The 19,468-nt window shown below is 41.2% G+C and overlaps 1 protein-coding gene across 1 annotated transcript in view; it reads left to right on the top strand.

The window, feature by feature from the left end:
* The window catches only part of mboat1 (membrane bound O-acyltransferase domain containing 1), a 30,351-nt gene extending 13,487 nt beyond the window's left edge, over positions 1 to 16,864 (top strand). The window contains exons 5-13 of the mRNA XM_062063398.1: positions 6,525 to 6,580; positions 6,667 to 6,721; positions 7,933 to 8,125; positions 9,869 to 10,061; positions 10,129 to 10,232; positions 10,324 to 10,388; positions 10,456 to 10,588; positions 10,673 to 10,824; positions 15,581 to 16,864. Of these exons, the coding sequence (XP_061919382.1) occupies positions 6,525 to 6,580; positions 6,667 to 6,721; positions 7,933 to 8,125; positions 9,869 to 10,061; positions 10,129 to 10,232; positions 10,324 to 10,388; positions 10,456 to 10,588; positions 10,673 to 10,824; positions 15,581 to 15,752 (1,123 nt within the window). The 3' untranslated portion in view covers positions 15,753 to 16,864. The remainder of the gene's footprint in view (positions 1 to 6,524; positions 6,581 to 6,666; positions 6,722 to 7,932; positions 8,126 to 9,868; positions 10,062 to 10,128; positions 10,233 to 10,323; positions 10,389 to 10,455; positions 10,589 to 10,672; positions 10,825 to 15,580) is intronic.
* Positions 16,865 to 19,468: the final 2,604 nt, after the last annotated feature.

Below are 19,468 nucleotides of genomic sequence, written 5' to 3'. Positions count from 1 at the left end.
ATTGGTATTATGGTGACAGTCAATGTCTAAGGCTGACTACTAACTCTGTTTGTGCTGGCACTGCCTGCCTCTTAGCTGGCCCGTCTGTGCACTAGGGGTGTAACGGTACGTGTATTTGTATTGAACCGTTTCGGTACGGGGGTTCCGGTTCGGGGGTTCCGGTTCGGGGGTTCCGGTTCGGTTCGGAGGTGTACCAAACAAGTTTCCACACGAACATATGAAATAGCCGCCTGAGCTAAAGTCTTAACAAGCTGCTCTGCTTTCTGCCTCTGTCTCCTACACAGCACCCATCATTGTCCCACCCACACAACCATCTGATTTGTTACAACCATAGCGGTAACAGCCAATCAGCAGTGCGTATTCAGAGCGGTAACAGCCAATCAGCAGTGCGCATTAAGAGCGCATGGAGTCAATGCTTCTGCGGTGGGGTTAGCAGATAGGTGTTTAGCAGGTGAGCATCAGGCAGCGGACTCTCCCCAAATTAAAATAAACACCTCCCAGTCAACTACTAGTAACATCACTATGAGCCCGTTGACGTTCTAGAAACAAACTACAGCTCAGCTCGTTCGCAGTCCTGGCTTGAGGTGAAGACTCAGTCCCTCTCCGGGCGCCGAGATGAGCAGTCGCATTTTCTTTCGCTCCCGCTCGGGAATCCAAACAACTGCTCGGATGATACCACACTTCCTCCTTTTTCTACTGTGGATCATGGATTTGTATTTTAAACCACCACGAATACAATATTCTTTAAAAAATGAGAGTCGTGAACGCGAAAAGGACGACCACTGTGATTTCTACCTCCTCTGTAATTCATCTGCTAAGCACTTGGGTTTTGGAGGTAATGTGATCCACTCGTGCCTTACAGCGGATCGGAACAGAAGAAATAAGCCCCTGACTGGAAGGATAGACCGACGATCAACAATTTTACTATTACTTCTACTCTCAGGAGACACTGAACTTAACCCCGGACCAGTAACCACCCGGTTAATGTTGTCTCGCCTGGCGAAGCCTAGCAATGTTGTTGCTAATGACGCCAATGTAGCTAGCTTAGCTGGGGCACCTCGTCAGAGCTATGCTAAAAACATTAGCTCTCCACCTACGCCAGCCCTCACCTGTTCATCACCACCCGAGCTCACCTGCGTGTCATCGGTCGGACGCACGACGGAGGACTTCACCCTGATCATCGGTACGGTCGGCGGCCCGGAAACGGAGGAAGTCAACCCAGACACCGGTGATGACAGCGGCGCGGCGGAGGAAGGGGAAATGGCTTTTGATGACACCCGGGTCGCCATTAAAGTCGGCAGTGCGGAGGTCCTTCCAACCTCTCCCCAAACCCTGAGGGTCTTTACCGCGTCACCTGGACCCCCCGCGGCCTACACAGGATTCAGGGGATTCTTTGTACATCCCTGGTCATTGTTTTCAACCTCATCGAAACCCGCGAAAACCAAGTCCACCCGCACCACCCCTACCTGGGCCCCCCATCGTCAACTCCGCCCCTCCCCCATCACCTGGCCGACGAACAATGGGCCTCTCTCCCCCTCCCCCAAGTTGCTCCACACAAACAGTGAATTGGACAGCAATACAACTTCAACAACAACCAACATCTCTCCATCTTCTGGACAATACCTCTCCCCAGCGAACTCTGTTGTTCTTTTTGGTTCCAGTGTGCTACACATCATCTACCTTAATGTGAACACCCTCTCTGGAACTAAACTCGACCAAATCTGAGAAATGTTCCACAACAATTAGGTAAAAATCTTGTGTTTCTCTGAAACTAAATTAGATCTAAGTGTTTCTAACTCAGCACGGTGGAAGAGGGGTTAGTGCGTCTGCCTTACAATACGAAGGTCCTGAATAGTCGTGAGTTCAATCCCGACCTCGGGATCTTTCTGTGTGGAGTTTGCATGTCCTCCCCGTGACTGCGTGGGTTCCCTCCGGGTACTCCGGCTTCCTCCCACCTCCAAAGACATGCACCTGGGGATAGGTTGATTGGCAACACTAAAAAAATTGGCCCTAGTGTGTGAATGTGAGTGTGAATGTTGTCTGTCTATCTGTGTTGGCCCTGCGATGAGGTGGCGACTTGTCCAGGGTGTACCCCGCCTTCCGCCCGATTGTAGCTGAGATAGGCTTCAGCACCCCCCGCGACCCCGAAGGGAATAAGCGGTAGAAAATGGATGGATGGATGGATGGATGGATGGATGTTTCTAACTCAGAGATAGAAAATTTCTCGGTTATCAGAAAGGACAGAAATAAACATGGTGGTGGTGTTTGTATGTATATTCACCAGGATATAAAATACATAACTCGCACCGATCTTAATCACAATGCCCTTGAATCTGTGTGGGCAGAAATCAAATTTAAAAACGCTAAGCCGGTACTGATAGGGACTGTATACAGACCCCCTAATCAGAGTGATTTCTATGGTGCTCTCGAGGAGTGCTTATAACTGGAGATCTGAACACAGATATTCAACGCAGAGATGCGCCTGTCTTCAAATCTTACAGCAAGCTTTGTAATCTGCACGGCCTCTCCCAGCTAATAACACTACCCACAAGGGTGTGTGATTCCACCCAATCAACCATAAATCTCATTCTCTCATCAGACCGGCATAATATAAAAAATAGTGTGGTCATGATTTGTGGTCTTAGCGACCACTATCTAACCTTCTGCACCCGCAAAATAACTAAACCCAAAGCCAATGGCCACATAACAGCTCAATCCAGATCCCTTAAAACATACTCCAGTGATAATTTCAACCTTAAATTAGGTGAGTCGGACTGGTCCCCTGTGCTCACGAGCAACCTGGTCGAAGATGCTTGGGATCGCTTCAAAACAGCGTTCCTAGCGATACTAAATGATATGGCTCCTGTGAGAACAGTCAGAATCAAAGCCCGCTCCGAACCATGGATGAATCCAGACCTATTAGCTGCCATAAAAGACTGAGACAGAAAATACTTCGAATACCAAAAGTGTAAAACCGAAGTAGATAAACAACCCAATAATAATAACCTCAAATCACTCCTTTCAACACTCAAAAAGCAATGCAATAAATTAAAAAAAGAAGGCAAACAATCTGACTAAATCCTTAAAAAAAAATTACATTAACGATAAAATAGAGGAAAACACAAATAAGCCACGTGAGCTCTGGAAAATTCTCAACAACCAGCTTCCTGGATGCAGCCAGAAACGTAAAACCAGACTCACCAACATCAACATCAAGGAGGGTGACTCCCTCATTACAGATAAAATGGAGGTAGCAAGCAGACTCAACACCTTTTTCACCAGCATAGCCACAACTCTAGTTAACAAGCTGTCCCACCACTCTGGTCGTTTTGGTGTAGAACACATTAAAGCCCTCTACAGAAAGCTAGGAGTAATCAACAACAATTTCAAATTAGAAATGGTCTCAGCTGACGAGGTGCTTAATAAATTGAGCGCGCCCCACCTAAACAAGGCCACTGTCCTTGACAATATTCCCTCCAGATTCCTCAGGGACTCTGCCACCACCATTGCTCCTATCATCACACACATATAACCTCTCAATTAAACAAGGCCAAGTACCCAAGGATTTCAAGATAACAAGAGTAACCCCCCTTTTTAAAAAAGGTAGCAAATTAGAACCTGGTAACTCCCGACCTGTTTCTATTCTCAGTTCCATTTCGAAAGTAATGGAAAATCTTGTTTATGAACAGGTCGATAGATACCTTGCTACTAATAAACTCATGTACAAATTCCAATCCGGCTTCAGAACTAACCACTCCACTGACACATCTGACCGACCACATCAAACATGAGGTGGACGCGGGCAAATACTGCAGTATGGTCATGCTGGACCTTCAGAAGGCCTTTGACACCGTAAACCACGCTATACTGTTGGATAAGCTCAGAGCAATCAGATTTGATAAAACCTCATCGAGCTGGATGCAATCTTACTTGGAGGGGAGGAAACAGGTGGTAGAGGTGAACGGCACTGTGCCCCCCCCCCCCCACAACCCCTCTCAGTAAGCTGTGGAGTCCCCCAAGGCAGTATATTAGGGCCTTTACTGTTCCTAATATACGTAAATGACATGTCATCAGCATGCGACTGTGAATTGTTCCTGTTTGCGGATGACTCGGCCCTGCTGGTATCCGGCAAGGACAAGTCACAGCTGGAAAAAATCCTCAGTGCTGAACTCCTTAGTATTTGCACCTGGCTCGCTGACAATAAACTATCCATACACTTAGGTAAAACGGAATCCATCCTATTTGGGTCCCAAATCAATCTCAAGAAAGTCAGTGACTTCACTATAAAAGTGGGTGACATTGTTATCACCAGGAAAGATGAGGTCACCTACCTAGGTTCCATTCTAGAGGCTAATCTTTCCTGTGATAAAATGGCAACCAAGGTAATCAGAAAGGTCAACCAACGAACAAGATTTCTCTACAGAATCTCCTCTCTGGTCAACAAAAGCACCTTGAAGATTCTAGCGGGAACTCTCGTTCAACCCTTTTTCGATTACGCTTGCACCTCCTGGTACCCTAGCACATCCAAAACCCTCAAATCTAGACTCCAAACATCCCAGAACAAGCTAGTCAGGTTACTTTTAGACCTCCACCCCAGATCACACCTCACTCCAACCCACTTCTCCAAAGTGGGCTGGCTAAGGGTGGAGGATAGAGTAAAACAACTTGCACTGAGCCTAGTCTATAAAATCCGCTACACCTCCCTGATACCGAAGTACATGTCAAACTACTTCCTTAACATAAATGACCTCCATAACCACAACACCAGGTGTATTTCCACAAACCACATTAAACCCAGATTCCGATCTAACAAAGGTCTAGACTCATTCTCCTTCTATGAAAGAAAGTGCATCTCTATCCTCCTTCAAAACCGCACTAAAACAACACCTCCAGGCAACTTCAACCCTTGACTAACACCCTCCCCCTTCCACATCCCACCTTCCTGGATTGTAAATAACCAAATGTAAATAATCAAATGTATTTCTAATGTATATACTTGTTCTTATGCTATCTGAACTCAATATGTTCTCTGCTCGCTGTACATATCCTACCAAGTCAGACCTACACTGTTTCAATGCCCATTTCTCTGATGATGCAATTGTTGATGACTGAAGTGCTGCTATCAACCAAACCCTCCTCATCCCACCCCCCGAATTGTAAATAATGTAAATAATTCAATGTATATACTCTGATGATTAACTTGTGTGATGACTGTATTATGATGATAGTATATATTTGTACCATGAATTGATTTGCGTGGACCCCGACTTAAACAAGTTGAAAAACTTATTCGGGTGTTGCCATTTAGTGGTCAGTTGTATGGAATATGTACTGTACTGTGCAATCTACTACTAAAAGTTTCAATCAATCAAAAGGCTAATTAGCTTTTAGCGTAACGTTAGCTCATTTTGCGGTGTGTGTGTGTGTGTGTTTTAGCTCATTGTGCGGTGTGCGTGTGTGTGTGTGTTACAGACAGCAAAGCCCTGTCTGCCTGTTATTTCACTTTACCTTTTTCTGTGTTGATTGAGCTGTGTTGAAGCAGCAAAAAAGGACATTATGTTAAATGAAGAGTTTCTGTCTGTGATAGTTGATATAATAATGTAACTGCATCATTAAGCCTACATGAACTCCATGGTGTTCAGGGATGAATAGTCTCTCCTATTGCTATTGTACTATTTTTTCAGCTATAGTTAGATTAATCATTAGTAATGTAGCAGCCTAGTTTTGAATGGCAGGGTCCCTGCTATCACATGTTGATAAAAATATAACATTTACATAATAAAAATCAACTACAGGCTTCACAAATGCTGTAATAAATTAAGCATGATGAGTTGACTTGAAACTGTTTAATGTTGCACTTTTTATATGTAGAAGAAAATTTTTGTCATTTTATTTAATCTGAGCAACAACATGAGGCAGTTTAATGTTGATTAACGTGGGCAGAATTATTATAGTGTTCCCAATGTTAAAAGGATAAAGCCATTGTTTACAAATTTGGTAAATAAATAACCAAAAAATTTATATTTTGTTGTTTTCTTACTGTACCGAAAATGAACCGAACCATGACCTCTAAACCGAGGTATGTACCGAACCGAAATTTTTGTGTACCGTTACACCCCTACTGTGCACACAATGTAACACACAAGTACACTCAGTAGTCTCTTTATATGACGACTTTTTATTGAAATGTAAACTGTGCGGCTTTCATGGCTTGATATTACTTAAAAAAGGCCACCCTGTTGTGGTGTCTTCTCTGTTGACATTAATGTTGTAAATTCCATGCTGTTTGACTGCTAAGATCCTCTTACTGTTAATATATGTAGACTTTTGTATTAGTCTTAATGACCCCGAAAGGGACAAGCAGTAGAAAATGGATGGACTTTTGATTCATAAAATGACTTTATTGTGAACTGTACACAGTCAGTGTAGTGGTAGGGCTCAAAGTGTCTAACATTAAATGGATACTGTATACTTAATTGTGAAGACATGCTATTGAATTGAACAAAACTGTCTTTTCTGCCTAGCCCACTGATGATAGTGACTCAGAAGATTACTACACTAGCCTTTCAGCTCCATGATGGTAAGAACACACACTGACTGTAGCTAAAAGTTCCTCTCAAAAGTGAATTGGAGTTTGTGGGATGTAAATAAAGAGTCTTCTTTCAGGTATGTGTAAGAAAGCAGAAGAACTCCCCTCAGAACATAAGCTACTGTCTATAAAGTAAGTCCAGATACGTTTAGCATTCTAATAATAGTCACATGATTGTGTTTAGAGGGCATTGAAGAACCATGCCTGTTTACTCACACTAGTTTAATTACCAGTCTAGTCAAAATGCAAACAAACACATTCCTACAAGTGTAATTATGGAATTAGAGAGAGGTTGTTCATAAAGTGCTCACCATTAAGTTGTTTGCCAGTGGAATGTTCGAAACAATCCTTCAGCATGAATGCCACATCGTTCTCAGGTTTTTGTCACTACTTTCTTATTGCAGGTATAAACATTACTTATTTAATACATATTACATTTTTACTAATTATTTAAGTTTTTCTAATTTTGCCCCATCACAATGAACATATGTAGAAACACATTTTCATGGACTCAAGAGTTTGTAAACACCATACATTGTATTACTTTTATGAAAGCCCTTTGATCAAATCAATGACGATAAGTCTGGAGACTAAGGCCATCAACAAGTTCTATTTTTACAGTAATCTCACTGAAAATGTTATTTGCATGAAAATGGTTTTATTTCTTAAATGGTAAATGGCATTTTTGTGAACCCCCATAAAATCCAACATAAGAGTTCAACATTTAGTTGCATCTTCTTTGATTTCAAATCCATTGCAGGGGTGTTTACAAACAAAATCAGAAAAATTACAGTAATCTAAATGTAAATGGTGAGTCACAAATGAAGTTTTTAGTTGATGTTTTTCACACTACTCAAGCTTTGTTTTAGAACCAGGGTATGTTGTCTGCAGATGGATGCTTCTGAGTGATTGAATATGTTCAAGAATGAATCATTCTCTTTTTCCCTTTAGTTTTGAAGCACAAGGACAAGGAGATACAGCCATGGTGAATAGCTTGTTCATGTACTGTAAAAAGCATCTTTTTGCATGGGAAAGATAGCATGAGAATAGATGGCAATATGTTCCGAAGTATATCACAGGAATCCTGCAGTCTTGACTTTATTCTTACTAAATAAAAATATAAAAAAACAGTTTGGGTACCTTAAAATCAAAGTTCATCAACATCAGTCATGTTTCAACATGTGTCTGTTTTATTGTCAAATGTGTACTTTTATGGAACATTAACACCTTTATTTGTTAAAAATTAAAATTGCTCACCCTTCTTGCATCTCTATCATTACATTACATACATTATATTGTACCCATGGCTCACATTGTTATATTTTGTATGTGTCTCTTTGCAGTGTTAGACCTTCTTTAATTGAATACCTGAGTTACAATCTGAACTTCCTAAGTGTGCTGGTGGGTCCGTGTAGTAATTACAAGGACTACATCGACTTCATCGAGGGCAAACACATCAGCAGCAGGCTCAGTCGACACTACGGCACTTGTAATGGCAAGAATGGCTACCATAAAGTTCCAGACCCGTCACCTTTGGTAAAGTTCTGTTTTCTGTAGTCATCACAAATCTGCAAACAAGAGTATATAGTAGAACACAATAAATGATAACAAAACATTTTGGCATAGTTTTTATGCAAGGCCAACAAATCTGGCATTTTTAGTACATCCCATTGATGTGAAAGGTTCCCACTGTACACAGAACACATGAAGGATATAAATATTACAGAATTAAAAAGATAAAATAGAATAATTTATTGAACGGTAATTAAAAAAAACAACCCAACACCTTTTTAATCCCTGTGGTTACAAGGGAGGCAGAGACGGGCTTATAGAAAGGAGGAAATCTCAATATTAAGGCCTTTAGGTTGCTTAGTTTTCACTGTCCATTTCAGAGTAGTAACATATTCTTTCATACACTCACAGATACCATATTTGTCCATCAAGACATTCAGTGTTTGGGATGCAATGTTGTTTTTATCCTCTTCCACTAAGAATAGAATATAGCTTTATTGTCTGTGTCTACAGTAACAACAGAAATGACTCATAAGTTAAAAACACATTCACACACAGCAACATGTATTAAAAAAAAAGAGCATTTTATGTTGTCTAATTTCACTTTACTTTTTGCTTTCACTTTCCTTTTCTTTGGCGTGCTGCCCCAGGAAGACGCTTGAGTGTTATAATGAAGCCCAAAAAGTTACCTAATAAGCAGCGTTAGACCCAAACTGCATTTTTGTGCCATGTGTGGTGCACACAGGCTACTGTATTCGTCCATTGCACTCCCTCTAACAGGGTGTCATGGGTAATCTAGTGTTTACAGACCCAAAATTAAATTTTTCATTAATTTATGGGGGAATGTTCATAACCACAAAACATAATTTGATGGAACCACCTGTGCCTCCATTGTTTTGGCCTATGTTTAAGAATTTTTTTCTGCCATCAGTGAAGCCATTTTAATGTCCGGAGTTTACCATTTCCTTTTTTCTATATAACCAGTTCATATGTTTTTGTTAAGTTACATTTTTTTAATTGTTTCTCGTATTGTTTAATTATTTCACAATACAGTAATTTGTCTTTGCTTTGTTCTGTTGTCAATCTTGTTTTTATTGAGGGCCACCTTGCAATTATGGCTGCACTCAGAGAGTCATTTGTAACAGCGAATATATACTGTATGAATATAAACGTATAACAACCTTGGTACACAAGTTTTATTTTTGTATTTTTTTCCCCAATATTGTTTTATTTAAATGATTTCATATTACAGTATTTTTGACATTGTCTTTGCTTTGTTCTAAAATAGTGCTGTCAAAAGTGTTTTTACTTAGGGCCACATTGCAATTATGGCTGTAACAGTGAATGTATAGAGATGTATACTTATAATAGCCTCGCTACACAATTTGCATAGACAGCTGTTTTTGGTTATTATATTTTTTACCAACAGATTAATGGATAACTTATTTTAAACTCATAAGTCAAGGTGGCGAGCAGATATTTATGTATTTATTTTTGATAACAAAAAATTAAGCTTTGAAAAGATTGTTACATGATCAAATAATATTTAAGTGTAGACACTATACCATTGAACGCAGTACATTTTTCTGTCAAAATTGAAATAACAAATACATTTAGCCAGAAAGTGCTTTATTATTTACAGCTTTTTGCAGGCTATATAAAAGATGTGACAGGCCCCTGGGCTTAAGTTGGACAACTGGGTTCGAAATAGTTGGGATCGTCCAGTGGTCAGTGACTATACTGTGTGTGTGTCAATCATCTCAACAGAATGCTGTCTGTCAAAAGCTGCTGGTGTGCTGCGGCTGCATGCTCTTCTTCCTCATCGTCACGCGGTCCTTGCCGATAATGCACAACGTTCACCCTGACTTTATCGACCACGCCCCCTTTGTCAGTCGGCTCACATACGCTTTCTTTTCCATTCAAGCTGCAAGGCCCAAATTCTACTTTGCCTGGACGCTAGGTAAGCAACCTGGTCCTCAGCATGATGTAACATGAGCTCAACATTTATCTTTCTTCTATCCCATCAGCTGATGCCATCCACAACGCTGCCGGTTATGGTTTCTTAGGGATGGATGAGAATGGAAAATATTCCTGGAACCTAATCAGTAACCTGAACATCATGGGGATTGAGGTAGCCAAAATGTATTTTAGTTACTTGGTGGCAATGAATATTTCATAACTTAATATCGTCATTCTACTATTTTAATGATCGTCTTCTTCAGACGGCAACCAGCTTCAAGACGTTCATTGACAACTGGAACATACAAACAGGGAATTGGCTTAAAACGTAAACCCCTTCATCTTACTTAATTTATTACATTATTGACAGCTTACTCACGTTCAACGCTCATCAGGGTGTGCTACGACCGAGCGCCGCACCATCGGTTAGCCTTGACCTTCATCTTATCTGCCCTGTGGCACGGCGTCTACCCAGGATACTATTTCACCTTCATCACTGCCATCCCTGTCACACTGACTGCACGAGCTGTGAGTTCAGGCAATTGACACAAATACACTAAATTAATATTTTTTAAATGACTTAAACAAACATGTTTTTTCTTTATCCACAAGGCACGCAGGTCCTTCCGTCACTTCTTCCTGGGCTCTCGAGGTTTAAAGTTGGGTTATGACATTTTGACATGGGCTGCTACCCAGCTGGCCATCTGCTACACTGTCATGCCTTTTCTACTGCTGGCTGTAGAACCCACCATGATGTATTACAGGTACTTTTCTTCCACTATAAACCATCTGGCCTCACACATGACAGGGGAGTGCATGATAGGTGTGAAAGCCACACCATCTTTTGGCACAGTGTGCACACATGTTTTCCGGTTCAGATTTATTTGGATTTTACATAATTAAAAAAGATATGTAAGTAAAACTTGCATCATGATAAATAGTAGTAAATAGTGTATGGTTTTAGTAGCATTTAATTATGATTAATACCCAAGATTAATGTCTTGGGTATGACGTTAAACTACATCCAGGCATGAGATGGGAGGTTGTGTGTGGGGTTAGTGAGTCCCAACTAACGTCTATAAAATGCACACAAAGAACCGTTTGCACCTTCTCTTGTGACTGGCGGGCGGTCAGCGCCATAAAGCTGAGCGGGTCCCTGGGTAATTGGGGCGTGGACAACCAACAGGACAGACTAAGTTCAACAGCCCAGTAAGGCAATTAGTCTAGGAGAAGGATCTCCGATATAAAATACCCCTTCCAACCCGCACCAAGCCAGCGTGGAAGGTGTAGGCTGATAACCAGCATGAAGAGTACGCCAAGAAGACGGCCCCCAGTCCCCAGCAGTTCCAGAGCTCCAGACCAAGATGGCGGTTCGTTAAGGCAAGGAACAGGGGGTGCTAAGAATCCCTGGGTTCATACAGGCCATCATTGGGATCTGCGAGTGGCAACGTATAATGTGAGATCCCTAATTGGAGACGACAGATTAACGGAACTTGAAGAAGAATTAGATGGTATAGAATGGGATATCATAGGTCTCAGTGAAGTGAAGCGACAAGGAGAACAATTAATTGAACTAAGCAGCGGGCATCAATTCTATCACATAGGAATGGGAAACAGAAGCCTAGCAGGGGTTGCTTTCATCATTAATAAGAAATGGACAAAGTATATAACAGAATTTAAAGGAATAAATGAAAGAATGGCCCAAATAACCATAAAACTGAACAGTAAATACAGCATTAAGGTCATTCAGGTGTATGCTCCAACATCAGCGCATGATGATGAAGAGGTTGACAAATTTTATGAGGAAGTGGAACAGGCTCTCAAATCATCAAAAACTCACTTTAACCTAGTAATAGGGGATTTCAATGCTAAAGTAGGAATCAAGCAAGATGGGGAGGAAGAAGTGATGGGAAACTTTGGATCAGGTCTCAGAAATGACAGAGGTGAAATGCTCATAGATTTTGCTTCCAGAAACAAACTCAAAATTATGAACACCTTCTTCAAGAAGAAAATATCCAGAAGATGGACTTGGAGAAGCCCGGACGGTAAAACCAAGAATGAAATTGACTTTATCTTGACTAACAAGCCAAAGATAATTCAAGATGTTACCATATTCAACAAAGTAAACACTGGCAGTGACCACCGTATGGTTATGTGCAAAGTGAAGGTAGATACGAGACTAGAAAGAATGAAATTAATAGCAAAATACAGAAAGCCCGATATGATCAATTTGGAAGCCAGAAAGCATGAATTTCAACTAGAACTACAAAACCGCTTTCAAGGACTGGAAGTAGAAGATACTTCCGACCTTGATGAATGGAATGACAAATTCATTGACATAGTACATGAGAGCTCTATAAAAACAGCAGGGAAAGAAAAGAAAAAGCAAGAGTCCAAACTCTCAGATAGCACAAAGTGGCTAATGGAGAAAAGGAGGAATATGAAGAGAGATGGAGTGGGATTCCAGAATGTTGAATATACAGAAACATGCAAGACAATACAAAAGAAACTCCGACAAGACATAAGAAAATACAACACCCTTAAAATTCAAGAGACAATAGAAAACAATAAAAGTTTGAAGAAAACAAGGCAGAAACTTGCAAGTGGAAAGCAGAAAATAACAACATTACTTGATAAAAAGGGGACAGAAATCACAGATCAAGACATGATTTTGATGAGTATTGAAGAATTTTATGAAGAGCTCTATCAAAGCAGTCAGTCAGTAGACCTTCAATTATCCACAGACTCAGAAGAAATTCCAGACATCACATATTGGGAGGTGCAGCATGCAGTCAAAAACATGAAACGAGGGAAAGCACCAGGACCAGATAATATTTTAATTGACACAATTAAAGAGGGGGAGGATGTCATTGCTAAGGAGCTGGCGAAGCTATACACAGCTTGCTTACATCAGGGGAAAGTGCCAGAGAAGTGGAAAGAAGCTAACATGATCATCATTTTCAAGAAAGGGGACAAGAGGGACCTCAAGAACTACAGACCTATTAGCCTTCTTTCAAACATATACAAGTTGTTTACAAGAATTCTGACAAATCGAATGGAAAATACACTTAATAGCAACCAACCCAGAGAACAAGCAGGGTTTAGGAGTGGTTTTTCTACCATGGACCATATTCATACATTGAATCAGATCAAAGAAAAATGCCAAGAATACAACAAACCACTTTGTATGGCCTTCATAGACTATGAAAAAGCATTTGATTCGGTGGAGACACAGTCGGTTCTAAAAGCTCTGCAAGATCAAGGAATTCATCATAAGTACATTAACTTACTCAAGGACATCTACACAAACTGCACTACCACAGTTACGCTGCACAAACCAAGCGAGAAAATCCACATAAAGAAGGGTGTCTGACAAGGCGATACAATTTCGCCTAAACTGTTTACAGCTTGTTTGGAAGGCATATTTCGCTCTCTGGAGTGGGAGGATAAAGGAGTTGATATCAACGGAGACAAATTTAATCATCTGAGATTTGCAGATGACATTGTTGTCTTGGGAGAGCAAATCAGTGAAGTGGAAGATATGCTTAAAGACCTTGCAAATGCCAGCAAATGTTGTGGATTGAAAATGAATATGAAAAAAACAAAAGTTATGGCAAATTCCATGGTACCTCATGGACCTGTGACTGTTAATGGAAATGAAATTGATGAAGTTAATGAATATATCTATCTGGGGCAGAGATTTAGCCTGAAAGAAAAGAGTCAAGAACAGGAGATAGGGAGGAGAATCAGATTGGGCTGGTGCCAATATGGAAAACTGAGCAACATCATGAGAGGAGAAATACCGTTAAGCCTAAAAAGAAAGGTCTTTAATCAATGCGTGTTACCAACCATGACATATGGAGCTGAAACCTGGGCATTGTCAAATAAAATGGAAAAGAAAATAGCAGCAGCACAACACAACATGGAAAGAAATATGCTCGGAATCACATATAAAGACAGAAAAACAAATGAATGGGTGAGAAAACAAACGCAAGTCCAAGACATTATGAGAACTATCAAATTCAGTAAGTGGAAGTGGGCTGGACATATCAGTAGAACAGATAATAGATGGACTTCCCTAATGACATCATGGAGACCCATGGATGGGAGCAGAAATAGAGGAAGACCAAGAGTGAGATGGCGAGATGAGATAGACAAATATTGGGGAACAGTGCAGGGGCAGGGAGCAGCTAGAGATCGTTCACTATGGCAGAAACATGCTGAGGCTTTCGTCCAGCAGTGGACTGACAATGGCTGATGATGATGAATTATGATTATTTGTGCTAAAAGTGCAAATCTTAATATTACAACTTCGAAACTATGTTGCAAACCTTACTTTTGGGTATTGCGGTTGGCTCTGAGCAGTGTTGGTAGTAACGCCGCTATTGTTTTGTTATCTCATTACTTTTCTGAATGTTACAATATTGTTACAGATGTAGTGCATTATCATTGTACTGTCCCCATAGATGCACATTTTTTTTACCTTTATTCTGACCTTAACAAGTCAACAGCAGTGTTGTCTAGTTAACAAATCTCTCTAACTTGTATGTTTATCAACACACTTCCTCATTTTTATAACCGTTTTTTGAGTGTCTGCAAGATGTTCGACTGTGTAGGCATTCCCAGATTGTAAATGACACCACACTCCACCCTCTCCAAAAGTATAACTTATCTTCTGAAAATGTAAACTGTTTAAATATGTATCTTGAAATTGTCGTCGCTGTGTTTTCTTTTATCAGACACAGTCGAAAATAAACTTCATAAACATATACTGCAGGTGCACCTGCACACTTTCCGATCAATACAGAGCTACATGAAAAATGTAATTTCATGTCGTACCTCGGGTATCAAAAAATATGCAGATGCCTGCAACGTACTGCAGCAGCTGACAAAACAACAGCTATACATAATGAAGTGAAAGTCCAACTATGTGAAATAATCTGGATGTGTCTTCAGTCCTTATGAACTCTCCCACATCAGCCTGGTGGAACACAACAATGAACATGGGGTCCACTCATCTGCACTCCTGCGTGGTCAACCTTGATGTTGTTATGTACATGCCACTATTAGATAAACACTTTATCCCACCTTTTCTTATGTTTCCTCAAACTCCTTCTCTGGATGATAGCGCTACTTAATGTCCAAATAAGTATGTTCACCTTGCTGTGCTTTCACAGCATAGCCAGACTGAACACAAAATCACGCCCAAAAGGCATGAACCCTATGATTTGACGCTTTAGTATGGTTTAACATGAGTATCCAACATTGTTACAACATTTATAAGTCCGAAATGACGAGTCTAGTTATTAAGGGCTGTCCAAACCTTTTCCACTGAAAAATCAGAAGATGTGGGGGCCATTTTGATATTTTTCAGAACGAGTACAATGTATACATTTTTTTAAGTAGTATTTTTACAATGTGCCGTGGGCAGCACTTTGGACACTCTTGAGTTATTATTACATGTTAAATCAGCAGTCATTATTGCCACACTGTACGCTGACACGTCCTGTTGTCTTGCAGGTCCATGTACTGTCATGTGCACATCATCAGCTTGGTGGCTGCTATTGCCCTACGCCCCAAACACAAAAGCAATGCTCCAAAAGCCAGCACAAAAAGCACAGACTCCCTGTCGGCCTCTTGCCTCCCCCACTGTCTTCATCTTCACTGTAACAACAATGACCAAACCAACTAAAGACTCACTCTTCTCTGAGAGAAATGAACAATTCTGTAAAAGGCTCCAAAGAAAAAGGGGCAGTGAGTTTATTTTTAAATTTTTTTAAAAGAACAATGCGGATCTTAGACTGTACGACATGATGACATACCTCGCCTTCATTGAGTGTGGACTAGACAGGAGGCTCTCTGTCTCTGGGAAGGATTCAGGCAAGCACAGTGGGAGTGTGAAGAATCACACACAAGACTCCAATACTACAACACACGACATTATAGACTAATTATGCCCATGCACACTTGCTCTTTGTGGCACTGATGGCACAAAAAGGTCCCCATTATGGCCGTGTTTGTGTGTGTGGCTGAGGGAGGGAGTCACTGTACCCACGGTTGCAAACTCCCCCTACGGACCGCATGGGTGTGTGCGCCTGAGATCTTGTCACTGTTCATACAGGCACATGTAAAGCAACAATTACACATTTGAAGACATCTTAATTTTGTCAAAGTAATTGACAACTTGTCATGTAAGTGGATCTGGACGTCCACACCTTATTTGTGCCACTGTACTGTAAATAGGAATATGTTTGATGGTTCACACAGTACTAACTGAATTTGTCACGTTGTTCTATTGCACACCAACAGGATCATTTATTTATCAGCTTTTCTTGGTTTAATTTGACACAAAGAGCACTTCACAAATTAATAGTTTTCAAACCTTTCACTCACTTTAGCAAGGTGCACGTGCTTTAGGTATTGCATGGTTTCATGGTGTTATATTTGTGTTTGTTAACAATACACATGGCCCAAAGAAAAAGTTTGTCTCCCAGAACTAGTGTTTAAATTTTGACTATCAATTCCAAAGTGTGAGAGAATGTATTGTTTGGACATTTTGAAGCTCCAATGTGTATTTTTGACAAGTTTGTTTTGTTTCAGTTTTGCACAGATGTCTTCGTGTAAGGAAATACCAACTCTTGTCCCAAGTTTTAAGGCCATTATACCCTCGTCTGTGGCCATCCTGGCATATGTTCAAGTGTTGCTGCTTTTTGTAAATAACCGAAATGAAGCGAAAAATGACAATGTTGGCAAGTCACACAATGTTTAATACTAATGTATGTTTTTAGACAGAATTCAATAAAGATTGTCTTCTTTTTACCTTGTGAAAGTTGTATTTCTGACTTGATGATGCTAATCATGCAGTCAAATGAATGTTCCTATGTTTCACAATGAACTATTTTCGGTAGCATTTGAGTTGCTGAAACACTTCCTGTATTTTCTTTTTTTAGAGACCACTCCACCATTATGTTTCTGGACTTAACAATATAAAAACTTTATATCACGGTTATTATTATCACTGTATTGTTGAATGTGCTCAATAAGTACTTACACACTGAAATATTTTTACCAAGTTTTATTTAAGTAAACAACAGACACATATTATATACCATATCTAAATATTTACATAGATTGGGGTAAAGTCTTAATAGCTTACCACCATCATATGGAATTAATGACTGATGGATTCTCAGTTCTCTGAAGTGTATTGGGTGTCTAGAAAAGTGTTATGAATATAATCCATTATTATTACTCATTCATGTGTATTGTATTGTATTTGGCAGCACGGTGACACAGTGGCTAGCGCACATACCTCATAGCGAGAAGGTCTTGGGTTAAATTCACGGGCTCAGGGTCCTACTGTGTGGTTTGCATGTTCTGCCTGGGTACTCTATGAGTACTCCGACTTCATCCCACCTCCAAAGACATGCAGCTGGGAATAGCTTGATTGGCAACATAAAATTGGCCTTAGTGTGTGAATGCGAGTGTGAATGTTTGTCTGCCTTCCTGCGATGAGGTGGCGACTTCTCCAGGGTGTACCCTGCCTTCCGCCCGAGTGCAGCTGGGATAGGCTCCATCCCCTGTGTCCCTGATAATCATTCTATTCTATTCATTTATGTTCTATTTATATTCTATTCATTTTACCATTTAAGCAGGTTAGCAAGTAGCAGTGCAATGAAAGTTTTACTTTTAATATCCATTTTTATTTTTATTTTTATTTTTTATTTATTAATTTTTTTCCATAAAGAAATACAATCAGGTGTGCTTACGGACTGTATCCCTGCATACTGTATTGATCTATATTGATATATAATGTATATATTGTGTTTTTTATGTTGATTTAAAAAAAAAAATATATATATATATATATTTTTTTTTTAAATTTCTTGTGCGATGGTTGGGGACCACTGATATAGACAATATGGCAGGTTTCAGACCATAGGACGAGGTCTGGACGCAGGGTGGTTGTTGCGATCGCCGGGGGGAAAATGAGCCTCTGATCTAAGTCGACTCGCATCTGCCAGTCCCCCAATGGGCTTGGATCAGGATTTGAAGGTCTCGTCTTCAGCTTTTCCCCCTCCTGAACAAACGCTGGTAGGTGTCTGCACACATCCTGGTTGTTGATGGGTTGGGCGTTGATGGATATCCTCCTGCACTCAAGTTTGTCAGCTAGACATCTGAGGACCTGGTTATGTCTCCATGTATATCTGCCTTGAGTGTGGCTGGTTCTACAGCCAACCATTATGCGCTTGAGTGTTGCTGTTGTACACAGGGGACAGGATGGGTCCTTTCCAAACCATTGTTGTAGGTTTATGGGAGATGGTAGCGTATCAAATGTTGCTCGAACGATGAAACTCAGCCTGTTGGATTCCATGCCCCAAAGTTTGTTCCACGTGTTTTTTCTTTTCAACACCCTCCCACCTTGTCCAGCGGCCCTGTTGGGCTTGTGTTGCGGCTTTGGAACGTCTGGCTGTTTCTTCCTGACGACGCACTTCCTCTACAACCATAGTTCGACGTTCGGTTGCAGATGCCTTTTGCCAGGGAGGGGTTACGGTTCCAAGGCCAAAGCCTCCTCTGCCTTGTTGGACGTGGCCCACTACGTCACGATGGAGCAAAGCTGATTTGGCCTGTAGCACAGCTGTGACTGGGGTCCACTTCCGCCCTGTAACGAGGTAAGGAGCAGCGGCTCTCACTACAGGCTCCCGGGAGTCGGTGAGGGACATCTCCAGCCTCACCTTGGCACATTTGAACTCTTCGACCAGGCTAGAAATTGGCAGCGTCAGGGCTCCGTCGCTGTAGAGTCCAACGCTGCTGAAGCACTTTGGAAGTCCGAGCCACTTCCTTACATGCGAGTTCACTAGCCTTTCCAAGCGAGTAGCATGGCATATTGAGACCTCATACATAGTTAACGGTCACCGGAGTCTGGGTAGCAACCCAAACTGGAGGCACCAGAGCTTCAGTTTCCCTGGTAGTGCAGTGCTATTAATCTGCCTTAGGCCGTTAGCCGTGTCCTGCCGCAGTTGTTCAAGTTGCTGGGTGTCTCTGAGATCTGCATTATACCATCTTCCGAGGCTCTTGATGGGCTTCTCTAGGAGTGTTGGAATTGGTTCCTCGCTGATGTGGAACCGCTCACCTGTTAGTTGGCCTTTTATGATGGAGATGCTGCGTGACTTGCTTGGCTTGAAGTCCATCCATGCCCATTGAATGTTTTCCTGGAGTTTCGGCAGCAAGCGTCTGGTGCATGGTTTTGTTGTTGTAATGACGGTCATGTCATTCATAAAGGCTCTAATTGGCGGAAGCGTAGGCCACTCTTGGTCCTCTCACCTCCCACTACCCACTGGGATGCTCGTATGACCAGCTCCATTGCCATGACGAATGCCAGAGGGGAAACTGTGCAGCCCGCCATGA

This window comes from Entelurus aequoreus, linkage group LG11 (assembly GCF_033978785.1).
Source record: "Entelurus aequoreus isolate RoL-2023_Sb linkage group LG11, RoL_Eaeq_v1.1, whole genome shotgun sequence".
Lineage (NCBI taxonomy): Eukaryota > Metazoa > Chordata > Actinopteri > Syngnathiformes > Syngnathidae > Entelurus > Entelurus aequoreus.
Note: the sequence above shows the minus strand (reverse complement) of the source record. Positions and strands in the feature narration are given on the sequence as shown.